Raw genomic sequence first — 27,747 nt, forward strand, 5'->3', positions numbered from 1 at the left:
TGTGTGTAATTGTTGCCGACAGAAAAAGACAGTGATTTAAAGGGATTTACCTTCCCAAGGGAGAAAAAATGTGGAGGTCAAAGTTTAAGTCTCCCTACGAAACGACAGCCAAAACAGCTTGTGATATTCTGTCATAATAATAAGATGAAATGTGTCCTGCCAAGTCAATAAAGATTAATATTCCTTCATTTCCTGCTCAAGAAGATAGGTGCAAATTAGAAGTGAATGGATAAAGAAAAGTCTCTTTTTTTCTTAAGGGCATGATATAGCTTGATGACAAATCCCCGTTGTGAAAAGACAGCTGTCCAAATGCAGGATAATCCCCTAAGTGAATTCTCCACAAGTTTGAAATCTGTGCTGATGGCAGCTTAATACCATGTAACAGGCGAAAAGTAAAAGAAAATGTCGTTTTTCCTATTTTGGAATTTTGGCAAACTTCTCAGTGCCCTTCCATTAGAGAGAAGAAACCCTAATTGTCATTGAATTAACTTAACATACCAAGGAACATATAAAGAGCTTTTTTCCCCAAAAATATATCATAAATGCATATCATACATTTCGTAAAGCTTAAAGTAATTAAAACGTATGCTCAAAATATAAATACTAAATTTCTTGATTTAATCCAATTCATGGCAACATTTCCTGTTCTTTGACAAAGTTTACTCTTGACCCAATTTTCTCTTACTGTTATTCCATAATTTAGTCAAGAAATTCCTGATTAGGAACTAGACAATTTTTCCACATAACCTTCTTCTTAACGTTTGTCGGTGCTCCTTCTTTTGCCCTCGTTCCTCTTCGCAAAACGACGAGGCGATAACAAAGAGCTATTATTTTGAGTGTTGTTTAAAAAGTGCTCTACAAGGGAAGGGAGATGCTTATTCCATCCATTTAGTGAGCCAAAGTGCCACACGTCACAAATCTAATTTGCTCTGTGAAGGCGGGGATTAAAGCCGAGCTGTCACCAGATTGTGAGACAAACCCCGCGGATATCTGCGATAACGCTCTCACAACTCGGCTTGGCAAGGCGGTATCTGCCATCTCCAGGTTTTTAATTCGGCACGCGAGCAGAACTTCACACAAGTAAACCTCTTGTACGGTTTTATATGACACAAAACCACCCTTTTCGCATTAGTGTGATATAATTGATCAAATCAATTGAGGTCAACTCATAAGATTGGTAAGCGTCTGGCGGTGTAGTGGTTTACTCACCTGATTTCGGTGCAGGCAGGAACAGGCTCGATTCCCGCTGGTGGCGGTATGATTTTGAGTGCGAATGGTCGTTTGTCACTCTTTGTCCTCTGGCTGACTGGCGACCAGTCTAGGGTGTAGTCTGCTTGAAAATGAATGATGTTGTTAAACGGTATCTTCACTTTCAAACTAAAATCGGGATTGTCATTAAAGGCCTTCCCAGGGAAATATGTTGGCATTAATGCTACTTCTGTAGTATTTTTTGTCACTTGAGAACTTTCTGTCTGAAGTCCACAACCTGTGAAAATGGATGGTTAATCATTTAAGAGGCGAAAAGTTAATGAAACTATCAAAAAGGAGAAGTGGGCATCCCCAGTGCAATTTGGAGTCAATTATGAAGATTTTGTTAAAAGACATGACTAATTATAGAGGATATTTAAAAAGGATTGAATTTTAATGTGTTCCTTCTTATTACCTTTGCAGTGGGGTTAAGATGAGAGGATGTTAAAATTAGAAATTCTCACTCTAATTAAGCGCTTGGGTCCCCCGGGATGAGAACGAGGGTCTGCTCATTCTACCGGTGCACCCCCCTCCTTGATAACCCTCTTTTGCGTAGGGCTATCGCGAGATACAACTGGGATTAGGATGAACCCCAAATCCTGCCTTCTCGTCTCCCACCCATGGCTCCCCACGGGTGGGCTCGCACCGACTGACACTTTAACCTTTGAGCTTGTCAGACCACAAGGGAAAAGATCTTCTCACATTTCGATTAACTTTGCTCCTTTAATTAGACTCATCGTGCTACACTCCCCCTGCAGCGAGGCAATGGTTTTTCGGCCTTCTTGGCAATCATTAGAGGCATACCATATCTCTCGGGATTTGTCAGTCACTTGTTAAAGATCACGTCAATCAATTAAGACACTTTTCAGTAGTTGTCCCTTCATGATGTATAAAATATTTTTTTTCAGAGATGAACAATTAATGGCATTTTCAACTATCAGAAGCGGTGATATAATTATATATAGATATAAAATCAGTGTGTGGTTAGAATATTGAATGTAGCCCATCTTTTAAAGAGACTGAAATGTTCCACTAACCACCAGACAATTCTATGTGTCTTTTGTTATTGATGGTTATGAAATTGTTTGCGCAGTGGCATAATGGTGTCGTAATTAGAACAACAACAAAAATACAGGCAAATTTGCATTTGTTTAGTTGGGTCAATTCACTTTTTGAATTACACACTTACATTGCTCACAAACCTTTTAATATCCTTTCTATGTCTTAATTCACTGCATGTTTTCGATGTTGCTATTTGAAAGTGACCTAGTGCAATTATTGAGGCACTGCAGGTGATCACATTTTAGACAGCCAATGAAGTAGGAACAAGTGAGATTTCAGTGACTAGCTTTCTTTATTCAAAGACTGAAACCGTGACCCTCTGAGTTTGCATCTCATCGGATGTTGACAATACGAGTCTCAGTAGAGTGAGGCATGCTGAGTGTTCCCCCTCTTCTCCTTCCCATGAGTCGTTTGCTTGCACTAGAAGGGCAAAAGACAAATAAACATAAATTCACTCTGTTTATGTTCTCAAAGGGTGAACTATATGACGAAGCAGCAGGTGGGAATGTGCACCTATAAGTATGAGATTCTGTGCATACATTGCTTTGAAAAATTGTTAGCCTTAGCCATAGAGACGTGTATACACCATTTGCAAAGTCAAACAAACAGATGCCATGCCCAGGTTTTGCTGTGTGTTTACATCTGTCATCTTCAATCACTCATATGTGATTCTTTCTCCTGTGTGCGTGCACAAATTAGGCCTAGATCCTGACAAGCACCTGGGAAAATCTCTGGCTGACATGGCGCCCTACCTGAAACAGGTCAGCAACCCTTTTGGATGCCTTCACTGATCATTTCATTTGGTACACCTGCAAAAACATTACGCAATAGGCTCTCTCACAAAAGTATTTTGTTTCGACTATTTGTTACATTTGTAGGTTGCTGATTTAGTTGGTCAGATTAGAACAACCTAATATTTAATTTAATTTAATATCCTAAAAGAAATACTCTTTTTCATATATATTTTAGTCTCTTACTGTTGTGCTCAATAATTATTTTTACATGGTACATGTATATTTCAACTTTAAACTTTCTATTTTAAACAGCTCTCCCAGAAATATGGCGTACATATTTGCGGAGAAGGAGGCGAATATGAAACCTTTACCCTCGATTGCCCTCTTTTCAAAAAGAGGCTTGTCATGTGAGTATTACCTTTCAAACATTGTATACTGTACATTGCTGTCTTTATTTAATGAAAGAAAGTAGTATATGCAAGAGATGACTTAAGGCTGCAGGAAAATAGACTTCTATAAAGAAATAGACATAGCATCATGACGCTACTACTAGACATGGTATATATGGTGCTTGGTTTTCTCACTGGCAAATCATAACAGTGTAGTAAATGCCATGAATTTTGACGGGAGCCTTGTTTATTTCCTTGAAGTTTACAAAGTGAAGCACCTCCCTCTGATTTCAAACCCTAACCGTGTATTTTCCTGACGTGTCCCAGAGATTCGTCGGAGACGGTGATTCACTCCCCGGACCCGTTCGCTCCGGTTGGCTACCTGCGCTTCACTTCCATGCACACAGAAAGCAAAGCCAGTGTGAGTAGTACTGAACTGTTTTGACTGAAGATGTTGATGCTCGTTGATGCGAACCGATAAAAAGAAACAAAGAAGAAGAAAATGAATGTTTGTCCATCTTTGCCGTTGATTGCTTCCAAAGCACTCACAGGGCAAAACAAATAGAACAAAACATGGAACTAGAGGCTAGAGTTCAGAGCAGCTTCCAGAGGGGTGCCTCTTTCACATGCTCCATCTCTCTCTCTCTCTCGCTCTCTCTCCATCGCTGTCTCGCCTCTCTCGCTTTCCTTTCTCTCCCTCCTCCAGCCTCACATGGCCTAATTTGACGTCTGCAATATTCACTGCTGCCTGAAACTAAGCCCAGTTTAATAAACATGTCCCATCACATTAACGCGTTTTGCATTCAGGTAGTAGGCTAAGTGTGTACAGGCAGGGTTTGCAGGGATGTTACAAGAATTGTTTTTTGTTTTGTTTTTGTCTTTTTTTTAATGCTTAATCAGAAAATGCTTAAAGAGAGGAACCGAGGGGATGTGACTTTTTTAGTTACTTTTAAAAGAGCATTCAATTGAACAATCCCTATACTAGTACCAGTTTATAGGTTAAAGAATCAAATTAGGTTAGAGTTTACTATTTTCTGGTTTGGCTTTCTACCACAAGACATTTGGAGATTCCCCTGTTCTTACTTCTCAAAATGTAACAGTGATCACTGTGAACATAGTCTTACAAACTCGGGTTAAGCTTCCTAACATACTGTAACTCTGATGGACAGAAATATTAGAACAGATGAGATGTATCTAGGACATTATTGAAATGACAAAATGAAATGCCAAAGTGGACGATTCAAAACTGTAGGCAATTATGTGCATTCATTTATTTATTTATCAACCCTTATGTCTCAAGGATACATTTGAATAGCTAATAGACTTTAATAGACTCATTTTCAAAATTTGACTTGGTCTAAGACGACACGGAAAAGAATGTTTTATTTTGTTTGTTTGTTTTTGCCTCCTGGATGTTTTCATGTTGTGGGGGTTGGGTTATTATGGACAGAAAACATACCCTGTCGCACACCACCCGTGACCCTACAGCCATAAGCCCTAAAGCTATATATTTCCTCACCCCCTCTCATCACATCATACGCCATTCCTCTGCCTCCACCCCACCCTTAGAATGCTGGGGGAAGAGTAGGAAGATCCAGGGATAGTAGAGGCGGTGGTGGGGGCGAGCCAACCAGGGAAGAACCTGCCCCGGTTCAGCCTTCTGAAGCTCTTCTCGTCAGGGTGACAGATCGACGGTGACACCAGCACTAGAGGAGACGGCACCGGGCTCAGGGGGTGGGGACGGACTGCCGTCATTTGCCCTCCGTTAATGCTAGTCAAGCTATTTTTCATGCTGGCAAAGAGGAGAGGGGCTGAAGTATAATTAATTTGATTATCTTATGACCTCATGCGGTTGACAGCAAATGAAGGGGGGCGGTGGTGAGGGTGAATGAGTTTTGGGCATGCTGATGTGGGTGTGGATGAAATATGTATTTTAATGCAGCGGCTATGGTAGCAGGTAATATGTATGTCTCAAGGGAATGCTAATGATTTGTTATTTAAAGGCGACACAAAGAGATAAAGACGCACATGCCCATGTCGTCACATTTGACTGACAACCACAATGATTGAATCTACAATATCGTGACACACAAGTACTATGTCTGTGCTGTGTTTCCATATTCATTCACCTTCAAGTTACTTATGCCTGGGCCCTCAAAAGAACGACATGCGTTGAAAAGGTTGAGTAATTATGCAGTGTTTTGTCTGCTTTGGCCTCACGTCTCCCTCTAATACACACTCTCACCCCTAATGGCAGGATGCGGTGGCGCGAGCTCCGGTCCTTGCTCGTTGTCCTTGCCGGAATGCCATTGACAAGATGACGGAGGAGACAGAATATGCTGATGGAGCTGGAGACGACCACCATCACCAGCGACAATTTCCGTCAGGCGCTGACCTTAGTTGTCAGCAAGGCTTCGGTGAGATTTGCGTATTGTGCCGGCAATGCGTGAGGCCATGTATTTATGTCTACACATAGCCCTACGTGTGTGGAAAAACAAAGGGTGCAATGTCACTTATCGCTGTGCATTCCACAGATCAGTGTCATGTTCATCGCAATGAATCCGTATTTGAGTGACTGCTTGACAATCAGTGCATTTCTTGATTATCACCATCTACAGTATGCATGGATTATCTCCTGCATACTGCTAGCTAGATTCTCATTTAGATTTAGGATCCTTGAAAGAAAAATATGTTATCTTTTGCCTTCAGGATGCCTTTATGGATTTACAAAAGAAGCATACACAGAAACTGAGAACTAAAAAAGTGACAGCGACAAACAACTCATCCCACCCATATTCCTATTAGAATCTTGAATGCCCTTGACGTGTATGATTTTGGAATGTGGGAGGAAGCCAGAGTATAGCAGGAAAATCCATACAACCACAGGGAGAACATAGAAACTGCCCCAACTACCCCTGCTAACTCTCTCCTCCTGTGTTTGAAGTGATTTCTGCCCACGTGCCTCTATCCTGCTCTTCCATGACGTCTAGAGGTTATCAGTGGATTTCCGGCATAAACGGGCTACGAAGCAAAGACCCTGGAATCCACGGCCAGACTGAAGCAGCCTTTGAACTCTTGCAAAGTAAGGATCGAGAATAATGGTGTTTATTGTACATGCTCAAATGCCACTTTTCCTTCTCCAAAATAAGATATTTTTAGTATGTTATCAGATAATTATGCAGAGTGGATTTAAATCACAGTTCCACGTTGGTTGGGTAGGATTTTTGTTGTTCCGCCATGCAGCATTTGACGATACATCAAATAATGTCACAATTAAACACCATTGTTAATGTCAGTTTTGGTCTGGAGCTTGCAGTAGTTTGGTAGCTCCAGAGGTTCCAGTGAGATAGTCCACCATTACCAGTTTACTTCAGTGCTCCATTTTTGTTACCCTTCTTGGATACATTTTGTCATCTTGATCATTTGGTACATTTTACTTGTTTGAAACTACATAACATGTGTATATCTGTCTGTATTTGCTAAAGTTGAATTGCTTTTTTTCACACTCAGCACTCAAAGCTTTGTTAACATGGATGAGGTGTAGCGACAAAGCCTGACTGAGTTCTTCTCCCGCGTTTTAAGCGCTCTAAAACCCAGCAGGCGACCGAAGCCTTGTGTCAGATCCTATGTCGGCTGCTACAGCGGAATAGCAAACAGTGACCTCGCCACCAAATAAGGACAAGCTCTTCAAATGTACCCCTATGCCAGACTCGTCTCAAAAACAATGGTCCAGGCAGTGCTGTTACATTACGCGAGGTTATCATTGCCCTGCAGAGGTTTTAAAGTGAGCGCTTTTTGTAGTCTATCTGTAGTTCCCACCCGCTTTCTCTCCCCGCTTTATTTTTTTATTTTTATTTTTTTGATGGAGAAAGAGGAGCGAAAGATGAAAAGCATATTTAATGTTTATCGCGGTGCTTGGCTGAACTGCCTGCACAGCGCCGAGACAATATTAAACAAGTTAATATTTAATGAACGGCCTCTTTGTATGAGGATGTAGTGTGAGACGGTGGTGTTGGCAAAGGCAAAACAAACTTGAAGCTCTTTCAAATCATTGCGAGGGAAGACTTGGCTTTGAGCACTCTTTTTGTATTGAGATTGTGTTTGCACTTGACGTGCTGCGTACATACACAGGGAGGGACAAACACCATTAGTGCTTTACTGCAGTTTCAGTCGTGTTAAAAATACATCAACAAAACGATCTTCAACACAAAGCCCAAGCTTTGCAAATGTGCAGGTTGGCTGCTGTATTGCTTAGCACTGCCTCGAGGACCCCCCAAACTTACCAAAATTCAGAACTTTCTTAGAGGTTGTTATTCGGAAATTCAGATATGATATGGTTTAGATAAAAACACCTTTCAAAATAACAATCACGTTTTTGCTTTGTGTGTGTCTAGGTGAACTAGATACCAGAGGCTGGACCATGAAGGACATTGTCCTTGTTCACTTGTATGTGAGCAGCATGGAAGATTTTGGTCAACTGAATGCTGTGTATAAGAACCACTTTGGAACAAACCCTCCTGCCAGGTGCTAAGGCCGACCCCTGTATTTTTTTTCTCTGTTTTGGAACCATCACTGTGAAACACAAATCTTTGAAATTCAGGGTATGCGTCCAGGCCTCGCTGCCCACTGGCCTCCTGCTGCAGATGGACACTCTTCTCCATAAGTGGATCGAGCCAGCCGAAGACGACTGCTTTTATCGGCGAGAAGCACTGCACGTACAGTCTCTATCTCACTGGGCGCCGGCCAACATAGGCCCCTACAGCCAAGGCCTCAGGGTAAGAAAGCTAATATTTAATGTTGGTGAAATGGGATTTTGGACAAACACATTTTAGCAAAGGGAAATAAATGCATCTAGAACTCTTGTAAAGCTGATAACATACCAATTTGCTTTTGGTGACTCTCCACAACTTAGTCTTGTTTTTTTTCTAAGTGACACATCACACAAAGTAGTTATAATTTTCACGTTCGTGTTATGGTTTGCAAAGAGCGTAACAGCAATTTGGTGGACATATCCAGAGATTCCGAAGATTTTAGCGGATGTTCCCATGATGTGTAGTTACATGATGCTTTTTATGTATTTGCCTCCGTTGCTGTTTGTGTGTGCTGCAGCGTATGATTGTGGTTTTGTATGATTCCGTATTTTATCCCTAACTGTCGTAAGTTTATCTCCATATTTTTCATTGGGAACCCAGAAAGAATGTCATATCCCCACTTTGGAGCTGGGGGAAATGCGGTGCAGTGGTTGAGCATTTGCCTCTGCATTTTTTTTTCATGTTTGTTTACTCTGTGTGTATTATCCGGGATTACACTTTTCAAGGTACTGTCAACAAGGATAGTGTCCATCTCCTGCACGCTGTCCTTGATGCCACTGCCAAATCTGTGTATGAGTTAGAACACGTGTGGATTACCTATTCGCTCAGATGCTTTGACAGCAGTTCCAGCATTCAAGTACACTTTCATTTCTGTAGTCTAGAGGGTTGTTGCAATCTTGCATTTACTTTAGGGCCTGCTTGCGTGACACATTTTGCTTCAACCATCATGTGTTTTGTACTGATATTTATTTTTAAATTCTACAAATGCACTTTACTTCGATAATGGCTATGTATGACTGACTAAAATACACGAGACTGACTGGAGATTATCTTTTATTTTTTCATTGCCGGTCAACAACAAGATAGTCAGCAGGAATTGTGAGGAGAGATAAATGAGCTCTTTTAAACATCAAACATCAAAAATAGACGGACTAAAGATCAATAAAGATACATGTCAAAATCAGATCACCCTGACGGCCAATCCATTTCAATAAGGATGGATAGCAGCAAATAATCATGTTTCAGTGCCATTGCCAGTGATAGACATCCTATCCATTTTGACTGTGAAATTGAGCTAATGTGCCATGGCACAGTGGTTGGTAATTAGTCTGAACTCATCAAGGCCGCTGTGGAAATGGGCTCTTGTTCTTGGATGACTGTGAATGGACTCTTTCACAACGCTACTAATGATTAGTCTGATTCAAAGCCATTTAGAAAACTATGTGAGGAGTGCACTGGTTGACCAATTCCTCCATTCCACAATGACTTAATTTGATCAAAGGCATGTCTCCCCTGTGCATAAGGGTATTATTTTTACCTATTCATACAATTACCGCCTTGCTTCAAGCCTGTCATCAGCGCCCCCGTCTGAGTGACACTCCCTTTTGGCATCCGTTGCCATGACAACATGTCCCCTGGAACAAAACTACTGATAGACAGATGATAAAGAATATGAAATTGTAATTGAATCCTAGCTAAGCAATGGAACTGTGTTGAACCATGTAAAACCCTATATGCAATTTTCTCACTTATCGCATTAGCTTGTATCTGGTACACCAGCCTCGTATTTTAGCTTGTAAAGATCTCAACAGGTGTGTCGGGATCACACAAACTCATCACCTGTTCACCCAAAACATTCTTGCAGATGAGAAGCTGCTACGTCAGTATTGTTTAAAAGTAAACTCGTAAATTCTGCGGGTGAAACGAGATACCAAAGAGCATCCACGGCCGTGTTCCCTTCGTGTGGTTTGGGGTTCTCTATTGCGTTCCAACTCCTGAAGCTTTAGTTGCACTTTCCCGGCACTCGTTAGTCTTGGCTTCTATTTCCCAAAACTCTTTTAGACATTTGTCATACATTTTTCAAGCTTGAAACAATGCTACAGAAACTCTGTCAACACGAATAATTTTAATTTTAATAACAACTTGAACTGAAAGCGTAGGACAGAGCCGAGTTCTAAACTTGAACTTCAACTATGAGACAGAAATACTATTCACTAGGGTCATTGTTCTGCCCCGCGACAGAATTCCACGTGTCCAAATAACTGACTATCATGGTTACGATTCACAAGAAAGATAAGATATCATTCAATTCTTTTTCCAGCATCTATTGAAAATGTAAAATGAATAGGTTGTTAGTTTGATTGATTGATTCAATTACTGTGGCCGACAAAATAGCTCTTGTTTGCCTCACTATTGTGCACAGAGACGTTGGCTTGTTAAATATCTCCTCTTACCTATTTAGGTAAAAAGGCTCACCCCTGGGATATTTGCCAGGAAATTATACCCACTGATGACATTGTGTGAGCAGTGACGGGTTTGGTGGGTGGGAGGGGCAAATCAAGCATTAGCCCCCCCAATCTCCCACCCCCTCAAATGGTGACTGACAGTCGACAACATTGTGGAGAAATGTCGTGTGCCAAGCCACAATCAGATTTGCATCAGATTTTTTAAAATTGTTAAAGTGGACCACCAGGCATCGGCCACAAAGTGGAAGTGACGCCACCAATTAGCATCAAAGTGTGGTGGAGGTGTATAGCCAGGCACATATTAGCATTTGAATAATCTTCTGACAGGTGTTGGACATTTTGAAGGGGGAAAAAAAGAATAATGGGAACTTTTTTTAGACTGTGTGAAGAAGTATAAGAACAGGCACAGCACTAATTTTTCTGGCAGTTTAATAGAATTTTAATATAACTTCACCAACTATGATCGATTTGGGTTTTTTTCCCCAAAACTATTTTTTGGGAAATGAGAACAACTTGCATGCCAAGTAGCGTTACGGAAACAATTTTGGTTTTACTTTGGAACCAGGATTCATCATTTCAAGGAATACAAAAAGACTCAATTTACCTCAGTAATTACTAAAGAGCAAATGTCTTAAATATTGGTGAGAGGTTGTGGAGATTAAAAGATGAATTAGGATATTTAACTTAATTTTGAAGGTAACAAAAATTAATCCAGTTAAAATATGACGGATCTTTCTGAGGAGGTGGTGCTTGTCAGGACCTTGACGCCTCCTTCCCTTGTTTGCTGTCAGTTACTAAATGGTGGCTTTCATCCCACCTCTCCTGTTCGCCATATTTTACGGATTTATTTTTGTGTTGTGTGAAAATGGGCGGAGCCTGCGAAATTATTGAGTCGATGAAAAATGAGCTCCTGAGCGCTCTTTAACGTGTCATCACTCGCTCCCACATATAGCGGATGTTAACGCGAGCTTGTTTCCTTTACGAAATTCCTTTCTGAATGACGTGTGATGGGCCTTTTGTCTGAATACTTAGTGAGTGATGTTCAGAATGTGGACTGATTGGCTTCCCGTCTGCACCTCTACTACCTCACCTGTTCTGTCTTGAACCGAGACACAAACATTGAGGTCAAGTGACTTCTCTTAAGGTAGAATCTCACCAAAGAAACTCATCTAATTGGTATGCCATGTAGTCAAAATGTGTTTATCATCTTCAGGTGGTGCAGTATTTACTACATGTTTAACAGACTGTGACAGAAAATCAGATTCATATATTATTCTTTGAACTTACCATAAACAAGTACTTGTTTGCAGTTTTTTAGAGGATCCCTTGCTTTTGTTTTGGAATTTGTAAAGTGACATTGGCTCATTCTTCAAAATTATTTGCCATTATGTTGGCAGTAACTATAAACAACTTCCAAACTAACACTGAACAATTGCGTTTTGGCTGTCGTTTGATATTTACTAAGTGTAACAGGTTGTAACATTTGATTGGTATTGACATTTCTTTTTAACTATAGAATTTTTGGAACCCGTTTCCCAAATTATTGTCAACACTTGTGTTATTGTCATCACGTGGCATTTGATTTATTTACTCGTGGAACAGTAGATGGCTAATTCCGCAAGATCATTAACATATTCATATATCCATGTAACTAAACGATGTTTTGAGCAACAGACTTTTTATTAACAGCACTGTATACTCAAGTTGATCATCTTTGGCACAGTAATTTTTGGGGCCTTTTCTTATCTTATGTTTAGTAGTTGAAGCATTTTAGCTAGAAACTACCTACCTACCGATTTTATTCCGATTTTAATCATTACCAGCAACTTCCAATGTCAGAAGTTCCTGAGATGTTCCCAGTACCTCAAATGTGATAAAATCATAGAGACGCCACATTCTACTTCCCTGTTGCGACAATTCAAAAATGGCATTGTCAACTCATTGACTTCGCACATAAAAGACACATGCTTAAGCATTGGCGTCGGTCTGCTTTCATTTAGTGCACATCCCGCAAACATGCTTGTGTAATTCAGTCCTGGGACTAGAATCCCCTTCCCGCTCATTTGAGGTTTGCCAGCATTTACAGCTGCGTAATTCAATGTTGACGTGGTTTTGAAGCTGTAGTCAGCTCTGGAACCCTTGGACTACGTTCGACCATTGTCTCACAGTCAGTATTTTAATGAGGGACTTGTGTAGACTCACACCCCAGACACCCGTCTCGCCCGCCTGCCACTCTGCTGCATCCAGGCCCACGTGGTGGACACAGGCTGGTATTAGCATGTAGTGAGGTCGCGGGGAGGGAGCGGATGTGTCACAGTGCATCGTCTGTCAACGCGGTGGGTTACTGTCCACTGCCACGCTCCCACTCATTAATGGGCCTGAGCCTGATTGCCTCTGAGGGTTTCTCCGTGTATTGTTATTGGTGCTTGACTGCCTCCGAAGCGAGAAGTGCAACAGACCCGCGTATCGCCCTATATTTAAATATTAATAAGATTATGTGCTTCACAGTTGCGAGTGGATATGCTTGTCTTTTGAATGAGTTCCCTATGCACATTTGATGAGATCTAATACAAGCGCTACATCAACAGTAAGAAAGTATTTCATCGTGACGTTGTCGGGTTAGTGATATCGGATTCATAACTGTCCAACTGCATGATCTTATATCGACCACTCAACAGAGTGCAGTGTTCATATTGCAGCACATAAAAATAAATAAATGAAAATACAAGTTGTACTATACATACCTTGGCTCAAAGGTGGTTCACAGTGGGGACCGTAAAAGAAAAAAAAATGCAAGACATAACACTATAACTGCTTTTATAAAAAGAGCCATCTTATTTAACTCTTGGTAGGTTGTTTCACTCATTGACTGCCATTGATGGCACTAGTGTCGTCCTCGGCACGCAAACGGGAGTATTCAAAGCCCCCCCTGGCAAGAAGTTAATAGTAAATATTGTTTTAATTGTTAAAGGGGTTTTAAGAATAGGGGTTTTCCACTTCTTAATCATTCTTTTAAGTTAAATGACTAAAATTGGGGAAAACTATGTATTTATTTATTTTAATTTATTATATATATTACAAAACTAAAATATCACTGCAATTAATATCTCTATGCATTTAAAATTGTGTTCAATTTTTTTTCTCGTAAAAACAAAAAATGCTGTTTATCCATTTTAAAGTACTATGTTGGATCATATGCAATTATTTTTCATAATTCTATAGCATTTTAGTCATTTTTTTACATAAAAATGGAAAATACAAATGGTTTAATAATAATAAGTGTGTATTGATGTAGTTATTTATGATTAAGATCTGTCACACATCTTAACATCACATTTAGGGTCATGCAGGCCAAAATTGTACAATTGTACCACATGTTAACATTGACCATAATGTCAATATATGGCCCCAAATTGTGACGTCGAACTATGTACACTTTTTAAAAGACCCCAAAAAGTCAGTAGCCCTATAAAAGGTCCATGACATTTAAAATGAAACATTAAAAACAAACAGAAAAATCACCAGCAAAAGAAAAAGTCTCAAACAAACAATACATGATTGTGTCGGGCGAAGGTCAACATATTTGTCATAGACTATGCTAAGTTTTAGTCACGCACATTTTATTCTTCCTTTTTTTTAAATGAACCACATGCCTAATGTGTGTCTATTGGTGTGCGTCAGAGTGGTGAGAGGTTCACAGACACGGCAAATTGTGTGTTTACACCATTGACACTATCCGCCGTGACACTCCTGCTATCAACCACTGCAAACACCCAGTCAAAACACGTCAATTATTCCCGGTATCCTCCATGTCCCGACAAATTGTATTGACACCCCCCAGTGATACATGTTTCTTTTACTCATACATGTAATAAGTAAAGAGGAAACGCACAGATAAAAACATAGTCCGCTGCCATGGCGGTTGTGCAGAGAGAACGATATATGACCATCCCATTACTATGGTAACTAGCTTCTATATTCGGAGCTGCCCGCCCGTGTTTCTTTCCCCTGCAGTGACAAGAGCTGACAAGGCCCGAACTCGCACATGTAGAAAGACACGCACGCACACACAACAAGGATGTTAAATATCCTCCTTGTTAATATCAGCCGACCCATACAAACATTTTAGGTGGAAAATGCACTTTGATGACATGTTGGATATATAATTTATATAGATATGAAAAGATGAAAATACATTTACACTCAGAGAATATTGAAATTTCATAGTGCAATGTGAGACATCTGAAAAACACATTAATTTTAACAATAATATATTTTTTTAATCTTCATATATTTTTTAAATTCATACACACTCACAGAGAGAATATTAAATATACATAAAATATATTTAAAGAGGTCAACAGCAATCAACCAATACAATGGAACATCATTCAAAATAATTAAAGATAAATGAATATAGAAAGGAAAAAAATGTGAAAACAAACTGTGTCCAACATCTAATATTGTGTCTAGAAAAATATATAAATACAAAGAGTAAATTGTGAAATGTACAATTGAATCCAATAGAAACAGACCAATACTGAGGCCCAACATAATAGTTAGAATTATTTTTTTATGTCATGGAAAAATATAAATTACATGGATTGACTAAGTCTGAGAAGAAAGGTAGAAGGACATTTGTCATTTGGAAACATTTTAAATAATATTTCCAATCGACTTGTAATGATACTAAACTTTGAAAGAAACTAGTAATCATGCATGCTGGTTGTGAATTTAAAATGCCACCAATACAGACCATTGAGTGAGTCCAGAATGTATTATTAAGGTGTAAGAAGCACTCTACCCCAAGAAGAAATATTAATTTGAATTAACATATTCATGGTCTGTGGGTTTTATTTCTAGTTTGTTTGGAGAGCAGAAGATTAACGAAAGAGGAGCATCAAATGACTAGTATCTGTAAAACTGATGCTCTGCAGCTTTTTTTCCTCGTATTTTAGGAATTTGCTCCAGCAGCAGATTATGTATGTGATTATTATGCCCCAGTTCTGCAATGTCTTAAGTTGCGCACATTAAAAGTGACAGTCGCTGCCTCTGGTTAGAAATGATTATTACATCCACATGCAACAATATGCCAGCATTTCCATTTTTTTGCGGCACCACAGACGACTCAGACAAGATTAGCGTTTACTTTACATTTGAGGGTATTTTTCTGTTTGTTTTGTTTTTTTGGGAGCGGTGTAGTCGTGGTGCTTTCATCCTACAAATATTGGTATACTGGGCAAAGTGGCAATTCATCAGAGTGGGAACATTCAAAATGTTTTTTATTCATTTATAAAATAGTGTTGTCATTGGGTCACCCTTTGCTTAACTGTAAGAGATCATTAATATACGACTTGTATTTTTATGTTTCAGCTTGCTACCTTTTAAGGCACAGTTCTTATTGATATTGTGGATTTATCTTTATGAAGTGTCAAGGCCTCGTAAGTTATCCTGGCAAAATTTTCGGCGTGACATTTCATTTTAGAATGCTCAAGTTTTTGAGAGATTTCTTGCCTCTTGTAGTCTTTATTTATAGTATTTTTAGTCTTCTAGTTCTTGGAACTATTTACCATTTATAATACTTGAAATCATAACTTCAGTATTTTGGATTTGACCCATTCATTTCAAAACGTAAAAAATGAAAGCATGGACAAATTATTATTTTCATGAATATATTTTAGTGGATGTAATTTTAATTTTTGCCAAATTTTTCTTTTTGCTTATTTTCCAATATATACTGCTTTTTCCATTGATGTATTCAAGGTCAAACCATGAATACTATAGATAGTTAAACATTACAAATCTTTTCAAATGATTAAAAACAACACAAACAAAATATCAATTCTTCAATCAGCATTTTTTATTGTCCACTCTATTTAATTTATATTTGTTATTTATATAATATACATTTGAAGTAATATAAAAAACATATTGTAATATATTTAAGTTTAGTTGTTTTTTTTAATCTTTTGTGTCACTGCACAAAATAACCGCAGAAGGAAAAAAATGTACTGAAATTTATAATACAGGGCTTCATATATTATTTTAAAATTACAACAGAAAATGATGTGAGACACAATAACCACATTATTCACAATGAATATTTTCTTTTATATTTCTCTTTGAATATTTATTGACATCAATGTATTATCATTAAAACACACTTTTTGTTTCTTTATTTTTCTATGACAAATGAATACTGGCAATGTTTGTGTAGCAGTTTTCAGCAGTACGGCCCACAAAAACGATTTACAACCTTCCGAAAATTGCTGCAGTACACTAGAATATGTATACTTTATTAAAATGAACCTTTTGACTTTGGGCAATAACAAAAAAAAAAACATTTTTTGATGCCTTTGACTTTTAAAATCTGTATTTTCATGCAGCCATACTGCCATCTGTTGGAGCTAGGTGTTATTACTACCTTGTGTGTTGGATATTACTATTTATTTTGTCCAAAATGTGTATAGTTAACAAACAATCTAAACTATAGAGTGCTGTCTTACACGAGGTATTCTTTTAGTCGACATTTTACCGTTAGTGTACTAGAAACTAATATAACTGCACAAGAAAATGATATTATTGGACTGAAGGAAAAGAGGTGGGTAAATGGAAGACAGCAGGGGTGGGGAGGGGTGCCGTTTCATCATCATTCAATCAGACAAACATGCCCCTCAAGCCCAAATGGCGAGACCCTCTGCGATTCTCTCGAATTAGGGAGATTAGCGGCAAAGCGCGTAATGCAGGATGATGGAATTTGTCATCATTTGCATTGTCCTGGAAAGATCGGGCTTGATAGAGCGATGCGTGACGGTGCTTGTCATGTCCCCACGGGCAGGTCACACACACACACGCACGCACACACACGCACACACAGCGAGGGAGGCTTGGCAGAAATGATTTTTGCGATATGTGCATCAGTCGTAAAAAGCCTCACAACCAATTTGTCAAAAGATCGGAGGTGGCGACAGTTGAAGGCAGTCAGGGCCATTTGCCTAACACCATGAAAAAGCGTGCCCTTCCGTCAGTCTGGCCACAGTCATGTTTTAGGTTTAGTTTTTTTTTTTTTCTAGTGCGGGAATCACACAGTAACTCATGGTAGAATATCATTACCACAGAGTTCCGTCATGCTATTTGGAGAAAACTAAATGATGGATAGCAACTTTGGAATTACAGGTGGGAATCACCCTATAACTCATAATACACTAGTGTCATTTTTTTTTTCTCCACAGAGATAAGTGCCATAAGGAAACCACATGCTGTGCAATATCACTTGAAATCACAGTACATTTGTATCACAGTACAGCGATGATTCATTTAGTGAAAGGAAACCATCTACAATATAGAGATCATAACATTAGGATAAATAGATTTATGAAGTGATATAACTTTTTTGCGGGGTAAAAGGTGGTCTTGGACAGCCGTAGTTGTACTATGAGTGAGGCCAGACAAAATAGGACAATCTTTCCTTATTTGTGTAACTTACCAACAGACTTTCTGTTGTTAGAAAATTGCAGTAGTTTCAAGTAAAATTCAGTTTGAAGCAAACATATATGACGTCACATATAGCAAACTCACACTCTCACTAACTTGGTGCTGCCATACTTCAATCACGTTCCTCGTCGAACTACTTCGCACAAAATGCAACAAGTTGGATTTAAAATAAAAATCTAAGGTAAAACAACATCTGGTACAAGCATCATCCATATATGCATAGTACTACAATAATACCACAATGATAGAGTGGGATGTATGTGCCACAACAGCATCAGTATAGATATTATGCCACCTCATGATAGTTATTTTTCAATACTTTGTTTAATTATCATCAAATATCATATCGGCCTACATTTTGATACTGTTTCCATGCACAATATTATTTTGAAATAGAAGGGGTATGTTACAATTGTACACAACACAGAGCTCAACATTTGAAAATCCCAGCAGGAAGAAAAACAAGCACACATTTGAGTGATGGCGAGAGGATGTGTTTGTTTATTCATGCCCGTCGGCATTGGCGATGCGCCTCCCCTGAGCATCCCGCTGTCAGGCTTTCCCCCACTCCGACCTTGGCTGGAGACTGAGCGGCAGCCCTCTCCGACCAGCATAAAGTTGACCAGAGCTGACATGACAGTGTGTAACTCCTCTGTGTGTGTGTGTGTGTGTGTGTGTGGAGTGGGCACATCAAGGGCAGACGTGAGGGTATATTTTGGGGGGTTGCAGGAAGGCCTTTTGTCCCTGTCTGGTACTACGCGCAAAAATCAGTCTCCTGTTTGTGAAAATGGAACTTTTGACATGTCGACTTTTTTTTTCTTATACATATTCATCTTAAGCCATGCGAGTGCTTGAAGAAATATCTTTGGAGCATCACACAGGGCTATTTATGCATCACTTTAAATAACATTGATATCTTGTGACATTTGTGCATCTATGGCCAAAGCTCAGACGAGGACACACAGAAAAACAATGTATACATATAATGAACACCCACAGATTCACGATTGGCTTTGTGACGTCTTGTTGCTGTGATTCAGTTTTTTTTTCCATCAGTGTATGAGATGTCCTTTTTGTTTGAGTCCTTGATTGCACCTTGTCTTGAACTGAACAGTTACTGTGTCATAGAATCCCAACTTTCCGTATTCAGTAAAAAGCAGTGGATTCTCAGCATTGATGAATAATTTGGGGAGCTTTGCTGCATGTATTATAAGCATATTCCGGGTGGGGTCACCACCATTTATAACTAAATGACAACATTCAAGAAGAGGCATGCTGCTTAAAAGCAACATCCATTTTTTTAGTCATACCCCAACATTTTGTCTCTTTTTGCTATAAACTAAATCTTCATTTCCACTAATTACTCTGTGGGAAAAATGACATATCTTCATGTGGTTGAAAATTTAAACAAAGACGCTTTCATTTAGATGGAATATAAATGGTTACGGATGACTTTTACAGTTTAATTGCAGTGTCCATTTGTTTCGCATGTGTTGCTCAAACATGTTTGTCTGTATATGACAGCAAAAAAAATCCAGTTGGGGCGGATATGGCAAATTACTGCGGGAGGACCTATGACATCACAGCCTGCACACATTAAACACCTTTAGTTTGTTTGCATTTGTCCTTGCATTAAGCAATATTACAGACGTAAACCTATGACATACTTTGCCCATATTCATTTTCCAGATTAAATTATGCATGAGGCCTCCACGGGGACAAACGTGACCATTAGCATAGCTAAAAGGTGACTACGAGATCCTATTTTTCTCGCTTGTCCTTGGAACCAGGCTGACTGCCTGACTGTTTGTCAATAGACGGTAATTTTATCCCAATTTGGCTATCTAACAAACACTGAGAGATGTTCCTCGGAAAAAAGTGGCTTGGGCCCCAGAGGGCTACTAAGACCAAATATAGTCCAGCACTATCTGGCCATCTGTGCAGGAAAAAGAGAACCCTGCTTTTAGAAACACCTCAGCCTGGAAGAAGACACCATTAATGATCCACTGAGGGTTACAGGCTGCATTTACATAAAGTTACTGTCCGTAGAGAGCATCTTTGGTGACCTTTTAGCAAGGCAAAGATAAGCAAGAAGGAAAAATTAGGCTTCATTTATACTAAGTGGATAGGTACTGCATTTGTTCGTTTTTCACATTGACGGATATACTATTTTCAAAAAGGAGCGATGAATTCATCTGCTGCCTTTGACGGGAATAGACGTCAAAAGTATTTTAAGGGAGGGATAGCAGTAAATATTAATGTGTCCAGACAGAGACAACAATAGTCGCCCAATTATGTTAAACTGGGAAAGGTTGGTGATGAAGTACCAGCCCATCTTTCAAAGTGGCAGCCAATGAGTTGATGATGATTATAATAATTTCCATATTATATTCAACGCGGCAATGTATGTACCATAGTTGAATTTTGACACAAATGGTAGAAGCAACAATGCCAAACAATCTTCAGAGAACAGGTAAAGTCTTTATCTTCTGTGTAAAATAAATATATTATTTGGATCGGTCTTCTGTATTAGAATGTGCTGCTCAAAGCTCATTGGATTACCATGATACATAGTTGTTTATTTATTTAATTAAATTACCATATTGTAGATACCTTTTTTCCCCCTTTTTCTTTACATTTTGAATTGAATTGTTAAGTTTAGTTGTGAAAGTCAGAGCAAGGCCCCATTGTTCATGGTTTAATACCATTTGTCCCAATGCATTTGAATTCAATTTCACTTTGATTAATAAAGTAATAATATATTTTTTGTTTAGAAAATGCAAATTGTGACTCGATTTTCCCCTCAAAATCCCACGGACAAACTTTATCCATGAGTCATATTTGTTTAAGGATAAACAACATGGAAATGCGGTAATGATATGCTCTGTTTGAGGAACGTGTATTTAAGAAGCGACAACATACCCGCAAGAACCAGGCTTTTTTTTCCTCCTGGTCCAGTATGAAGGCTTCATGTCATGGGTAGCACATTTTCACTAGTATATCATGGTCACAACATGTTGGCACTTGGATAAAAATACACCAGCAAAGCAATAAAGTACAAGCTGCTGGTCTAATGTGGACACAAGCAACGTCATGGCAGTTTTAGCTCATCATTCATCACTGCCACAGTGGGAGCCTTCAAGTTCCTCACGAGGCATCACTTTAGCAAACGGAAAAGAAATTCTGTAGGCTTCACAAAAGGTGGAGGCTGTGCAAAGATGATAAAGTAGTGTTTTATGGTGTCAAATGCCTGTATTCTTCATCCCTTATGAAAAAAAACCTTTTATTATTGTATCTAACTGGATCCCGAATTGCTGAACTCTTAGTTTGTCAGTATATACTTGGCACAGAAACACCAGAAAGAGCATAATATGGAATTGACGTTGAATAATAGCATTTAATTTAATAGCAATTAACATAATTGGAAAAATTACAATTTAGGGAATAATATATCATAACCATAGCGTACGAGCCTTTAGGTCATGAGCACCGATATCGATTAACTCTCAGAACAAAAAAAAGTGAAAGATAGTCCCCCCGGCCCGCCACATACTCAGTAATGTGTCTCATCCTGCCGCGTCTCTGCGGGCCATTTAAACGGATAAGATGAGCGTTTGAAAACTACTTACCTTGTTATAGAAAGTTTAATGTCATGTGCAATTGTTTGCCCCCTCATGAATATAAAGAAGTGGCTTCTATTAAAAATGCATGCGGCGTCAGAGGTTGTTGATCACATCGGGAACGCCCATGCAAATTGGACTGTCTTTCCTGTCAGGGCCTAGGATGAATAATGTAGTTGTGTGTGTGTGAGTGTGTTTTAATGTGTGTGTATGTGGCGGCAAACAGCATTGACAGTCAATTAACAAGTTTGATCAATGTGTGTGAAGTGATTCTTTTGAACTGTTAATTTTATGTAAATAGTATTCACCCATGTCACCCCCCACCACAAATCCCCCCAATTTCACCTCCCACAAAGAGTAACCAGAGCAACGTTGTCAATAATTGATCATCACACACCTGCTTGGTAGCAGTGAGGGGAGTCTGCCTTTAACAGTCGAGGGAGCCCTCTGTTAGCACCTTTTGATATTCAAATTGACTAAATGGTCGCCGAGCTTTTGTGAATTCCAAATGGAGTGAACTCGTATTGCTGAGATGATGGATGCCGGCCAGTCGTCCCAATCAGAAGGAGGGTTAGCGCCCGTGTGGGCGGGTGTGCCATTCTTTCCTTTGCTGATCACCTTTGATGGCTTCCAAATGGAATGCCAATGACAATGTGTCAAAATCCCTTCGTGTGTCCTCTTGTTTAGGTCTACAGGGATTTCATCCATAACCATATTGTGCAGCAACAGGGCATTGTTGGTTAACGTTCAAATCCAGCTTCCATTGCGCGTGTCTTTACAGGCTGCGAAAAAATTCAGTTTAAGGATGTTACTCCAAATTATTAAAACAATCACCGCAATGAAGTGCTTTTCAATTTTTTCATTAAAACTTCTGCTTCTCCTTTCAATTTTGAACACATGATAAATCCTGCAAATGTGAGAGATCTCAATTCTCCTCATTTTATGCACGTTGACGCCCGGCCAAACCGGGTAATTATCAGCAGGGGATATTTGCATTGACCACACGTTAGTATCTAAAAACATCACTGCTGACCTCTCACTGGGGTCTCTAAATACCTGACCTCTTTAATACCCCCTCTCATCCTCGCTCGGGTCTACGCATTAAATAGATAGATCCAAGCCAACTTTAGTTATGCAAGACCCCACCTACGTATAGAGGTATTTAACAAGGATTTAATTTATTATCACATGATTAATTATGCTTATAAATAGCTTTGGTGTTGGTTAACAGCTATTGGCATGTTTTTTGCAGCCTACCACCTTGAATTAAAAGTGCGAAATAGAAAGTGTCAGCGATAAGAAGACGATAACCAAGAGTGTAGCGCCTTGATAAATGTACTGTTAACCAAGGGATATTTAGAATGGATTCTAATGTGATAAAGAGCCTCATAGACAAGAACTGATTGTCTAAAATGGTCTCAAAGTCCGGCATGTATTTTTTGAACAGATGCAGGTTAAATTCTTGGAAAATACTAGTGTGTGTGAAAAATGTAAAGCAAAACATAAAAATAAAAATAAACATCAACGTAACTGAAAATTATGAAAATATGTTTGTACATTTAAAATAACTGCTTTAAATGTCTAAAAAATAAAATTAAATAACTAGATCTATTTGTTCAAGTCAAACCCCCCATCAACATCTCGAAAACAAGCTGAGTAGTTTGGTTGAACACTTTTCGAAAGCTAATGGTAAAAACCTGACCAGATGTTTTGATTAGTATTATTATTTAAGTGGATTATTCCTTTATGGAACTTTGCGATTAATTGGTGCTGTTGCTCACTTGTTCTGATTTTGTTCTTATTTCCCAGGTAAATGATGAAGTCTTCTGTGCGGGCCAAATCGCACTGGTCCCCTGCACTATGCAGCTAGTGAAGGCAGGCACCCGCATGCAAGCCAGCTTGTCTTTTAGCCACGTCCAGAAGGTTCTGGAGGCCACCATTAGCACCTTGACTCTAGCCCACGTGGTTCAGGCTCACTGCTATGTCACGAGACTACAAGACGTTGCCATCATCCAGGGCGTATGGGAGCGTGAGCTGGAGGTTGTGGACAAAGATAAGGTCAGTACATATAGGTTTGTGACTGATTATTTAACAGTGGTTTCTTTTAATTATTCTTCTATGAAAATGGCATTTTGTATTTTCATAAAATCCAGTATCAGATTTTGTTTTTTATTTTTTTTATAAATCATACAAAGATTTCCTCTTATGAGACGGAAACCATTTCATGACTTTAAAACTAATTGGAGTGGGTAAATATTTTTTCTTAATTTGAACCCCTGTAGGGGAATTTAAAAAAAAGTCTTTAAATATAAAATGAAATTGGGATTTACTTAATAATATTTTTTAGGTGGCCCCACCTTCATGTTTCCCCCCTTCTCACCCACTAAAATTGGACTGGAGCGGTGTCTACCAAACTTTTTCATATTTGGTGCAGAGGTTGGAAAAACCTAAAAGTTCTTATGCCCCCCACCCCTCTCTGGGGACCGCTCATTGCGAACGCTATTTCCCGCCGCCGTTTCTCATGAAAACTTGATGATGTGGGAAGCGCCGGCGTCTTTGATAATACGCAGCTTGGCACAGAGGCAGATGTCTTCCTCAGAGCCTCCCTAATCCTTTGCACCCCCCGTTCATTTTGGATAGAGGTTCAACCTTCAGAGCAGCTTATACCCCTCACCCCCTTTCCTGCCACCACCCTGCGTTCCTCCACCGTGGCTTACAACCCCTTGCTACGTGGGTCTAACCAGAGCTCCAGTCTCTTCACTGGCAGGCTCTCTCCGCCCACCGTAATCTGTCTAGTGGTGGGAATAGGCCCCAAGGGGCCACGGAAGGAGGCAGAAGTGCACATCCAACATGTGGCTCTGTTGGGGGGGTGGGGGTTAAAAGCCGAGGCAAAAGAGGATGTCAACTTTGTGTCACTTCCTGGAAAGCCGGGTGGTAATTCTTGCTGTTTTTGCCTGTTCGGAGACTTTTTCAAAAGGCTTCAATATTCAAATTTTTCAACCTAATGTGATTTTGACATTTTGTAACTCCATGCTATAAGAAATCCGAAAAGCGCAAACGACATGTCACCACTTAAGAATGTAAACTGGGTCAGGTCATGAGAGACGCAAAGTTTCAAAATAGAGTTCAGATTTGAAGTCGTACAATCTCATGTCCTTGTAGAAATTAATAAATGAAATTGATTGGTGCAGCCCAAATAAAAAGTCCAGCTCAATTTTTACTTGAATGTGAACTTATGAACTGTGAATTAATTTTTTCAATTTCAGTGAGTTCAAGTTCAAGTTCAAAGTTGAGCACTACATAAGGAGTTCATTTTTATACACATGTTTCATTGCTGGACTGTTAGAGGCCTAAAAAAAACAAGAAAGAAAAGCAAAAATGATAGTTTAGTTAATTATTTTTAGTTGAGTTTTCTCACGATCAAAATTTAATCCAATGTTTTATTCTTCTTTATAGAAGGCGTAATTATTTTTCTAAACCCTTTTTTTGAATACAGAATTGCAAATTTTATGACTTCCACTCATTTTTCCAGCTCTGTTGACCTCTTTTGTAGTATTTAGTCAAAATATTCACATTGCTCTCTTAGGAGCCAGCTAAACTGCTACAAAACCTCACGTTTGTTCCATGCAAACATCCTGGCCAGTGGAAAAGGACGCAATGGCAAACCGACACTTTTACTACAGCGAGGGCTCGGCGCCGACGGCGTCCCGCTGGGCAGGAAATGTAGGGGAACCGGCTAAGCGGCGCGGTCACATCAGCTCCCCGCTGCTCGGCTGCCTTTACACCACTTCCTTATTACCGTGTTTACCGTTCGGCTTTCACGCCTCTCTTTCTGTCGTGCGCCTGGAACGCCAGTTAGCGAGAAGAAGGAAAACAAACATGGAGTGAGAGGCGGGTCACACTCCATAAATGCGGCACTACAGGGATTAGGGTTGCATACCCTTTAAGTGAAGGGTGGGAGGGGTTTATTAACAATGAATCCATCATATTCTAAAGTTTTCCATATAACATAAGTAGAAAATTAAATAACTATCACAACTGTTCCCATATAGTAAATTTAAGTGGCCTTAAATAAAGAACACACACAGTCTTGTGCTTATGTGTGCAGGTAAAACACAATTCCTTTTTTTGTAAATGTAGCAAAATATATATTTTTTGTATTTTATTATCCTCTTTCTGGGTAAATAATAATGATATATATTTAGGGTAACCTATTTTAACTCATTGGCCGCCGTTGACAGCGATAGACGTGTAATCTGTTTTAATTTAGAGGGTCTGCAGCAAATGAATATCAGCTAGTTGTCCCAATTCAAATGGATTGGACATCTACAATTGGTAAACTAATGTAATTGAACAGCAGAAAGGAAAAAGACCTAGCTGATGAGACATCTACCTCATCTAAATCACTGAAAGAGTAACTATAAATTAAGAAATTAAATTATTTACTGGCACCCATTTTCAGAACAGAATTTCTAATGACAGCTGTTTTAGAACATTTTGACAGATTTTTCAAGACCAACATAATTGACAATAGTCTTTCCAAAAGAGAGTTTATAGATGCTTTCCAGGAAAAAGAGAAGTTTGCTTCTAGCTTTTTTCTGACCCAAGAGTGGAGAAAACGTGCCTTTTGTGAATAGAAACATGTTAAGGTAAACAGTGACTAAATTGTTTCCCTGTCCCAACACTGGTGGTTGGAAAGTTTAATTTCCTTCACCATATAAACTTTCTGCATTTTTCTACCCCTCCAATTTCCATTCTGTGGTCTCCATGAATAAAAGAACAAATGTGAACCTGACGTGAGCTTGTCCGACAGCTTAAAAAGTCAGCAAGTCGCGTGTCACGACAAAGTCCCGGAGCGTCACGCCGCTGTCCTGGCGGACCGGGCATGGCTGGGTATCCCAAAGGCCTGCAGGGTGGCCTTTAAGCCTGGCTGAGCAAAGGGTCCGCTCAGCCGGCCCCCTCCTCCCCCTCGTTCACCGCTTCAAGCCTGTCACATCTCTCCTCATTTGCCCAGTCCCTTCCATGTTCAATTGCTATTGACAAGGAATAGCTAGAAGTGCTAATGTAACATTTATCAAAACGTGAGCCATGTATGGGTGCTGTCACTTGGCATGACTCACCTTGCTTTTATTGGAATTTATTGAATGTTGGGAAATTAAATGAGATTACACTTTGCGATTGAAGTTATGAATTGCCAAGCTATTTGTGTGTGGTTGAAGAAAAAAAATGATGACATTTTGAGATATAAACTAAATTTACAAGCACGTAGATAATTCCAAAAGAAAATACCTACTTGCATTTTAGAAGTAAAAGTTAATCAATATTTAAATGTTGTGATTTGTATACTTTTGCGAGAAAAAAATTCATTTTCGAAACAGCTTCTTTTGATTTTAAAGTTCTAATTTTAAAAGTTTTATATCTTGAACAATCATTGATATATAAATTTGATATTAACATTGTAATTTCAACAATTTTCTCTGACATAGTCCTTATTTCCCACGTTTAAATGTACATTCCTAGTCTCTAGACAGCCCTAATTTTGCTTTATTGAAGTCATTGGCTGCCTTTCAAGGTTTTTCAACGTGCAATCCATTTTGACTAGGAATATTGGCAGTCGTCAATTCTTAATGATACATTTACAACACATATTTTGCGAGTAAATACCTGAACATTACCGGACTTCAGGGCATGTCTGAAAGGGGTTTAAGAGTTTCAGAACTTTTATCTGAAGGTGAAATAAAGTTCTGCCATTATTTGCTGCACGTCCATTCCTCCTTTTGGATGTGTGTGTGTGTTTTGCAAGAAGAAGAAAAAAACTGAGAATAACCTGTTATTATTCTGCACTTACAGAGTGCCATATAAGTGCCTGAAAATTGATCCAGCAAATTGAAAAGGGGGTTAAGTGTTTTCACCCTATCGACTTTGGCTGAAATGGCGCTTATATAAAACACTCATTTCTGTCCCATTAGCAGATGATGCCAGCGCCAAGTATTATTAGATGGCCGCGCTGAAGACTTTTTGTTCGGGCTAATGGCCGCCGCTCTGTTGGTGTAGGAAAGCGATAAAAAGTGAGGCCGCCGAATGATCCTCGAGGAGAGGTGAAAAGTTGACAGGAGTAGGACCTGTCATGTTTGCATTTTGTT

At 39.2% G+C, this 27,747-nt stretch overlaps 1 protein-coding gene across 2 annotated transcripts in view; it reads left to right on the forward strand.

Annotated features, from left to right (window-relative positions):
- dph6 (diphthamine biosynthesis 6) overlaps positions 1–27,747 on the forward strand; it is a 49,183-nt gene that overhangs the window by 15,624 nt on the left and 5,812 nt on the right. For both annotated transcript variants that reach the window (XM_077621623.1, XM_077621624.1), the window contains exons 6-13: positions 3,010–3,071; positions 3,357–3,451; positions 3,761–3,854; positions 5,691–5,850; positions 6,378–6,515; positions 7,828–7,957; positions 8,034–8,208; positions 23,414–23,662. In XM_077621623.1, coding sequence (XP_077477749.1) covers positions 3,010–3,071; positions 3,357–3,451; positions 3,761–3,854; positions 5,691–5,850; positions 6,378–6,515; positions 7,828–7,957; positions 8,034–8,208; positions 23,414–23,662 — 1,103 coding nt within the window. The remainder of the gene's footprint in view (positions 1–3,009; positions 3,072–3,356; positions 3,452–3,760; positions 3,855–5,690; positions 5,851–6,377; positions 6,516–7,827; positions 7,958–8,033; positions 8,209–23,413; positions 23,663–27,747) is intronic.

The sequence above is a fragment of the Stigmatopora argus genome, chromosome 15 (genome assembly GCF_051989625.1).
Source record: "Stigmatopora argus isolate UIUO_Sarg chromosome 15, RoL_Sarg_1.0, whole genome shotgun sequence".
NCBI lineage: Eukaryota > Metazoa > Chordata > Actinopteri > Syngnathiformes > Syngnathidae > Stigmatopora > Stigmatopora argus.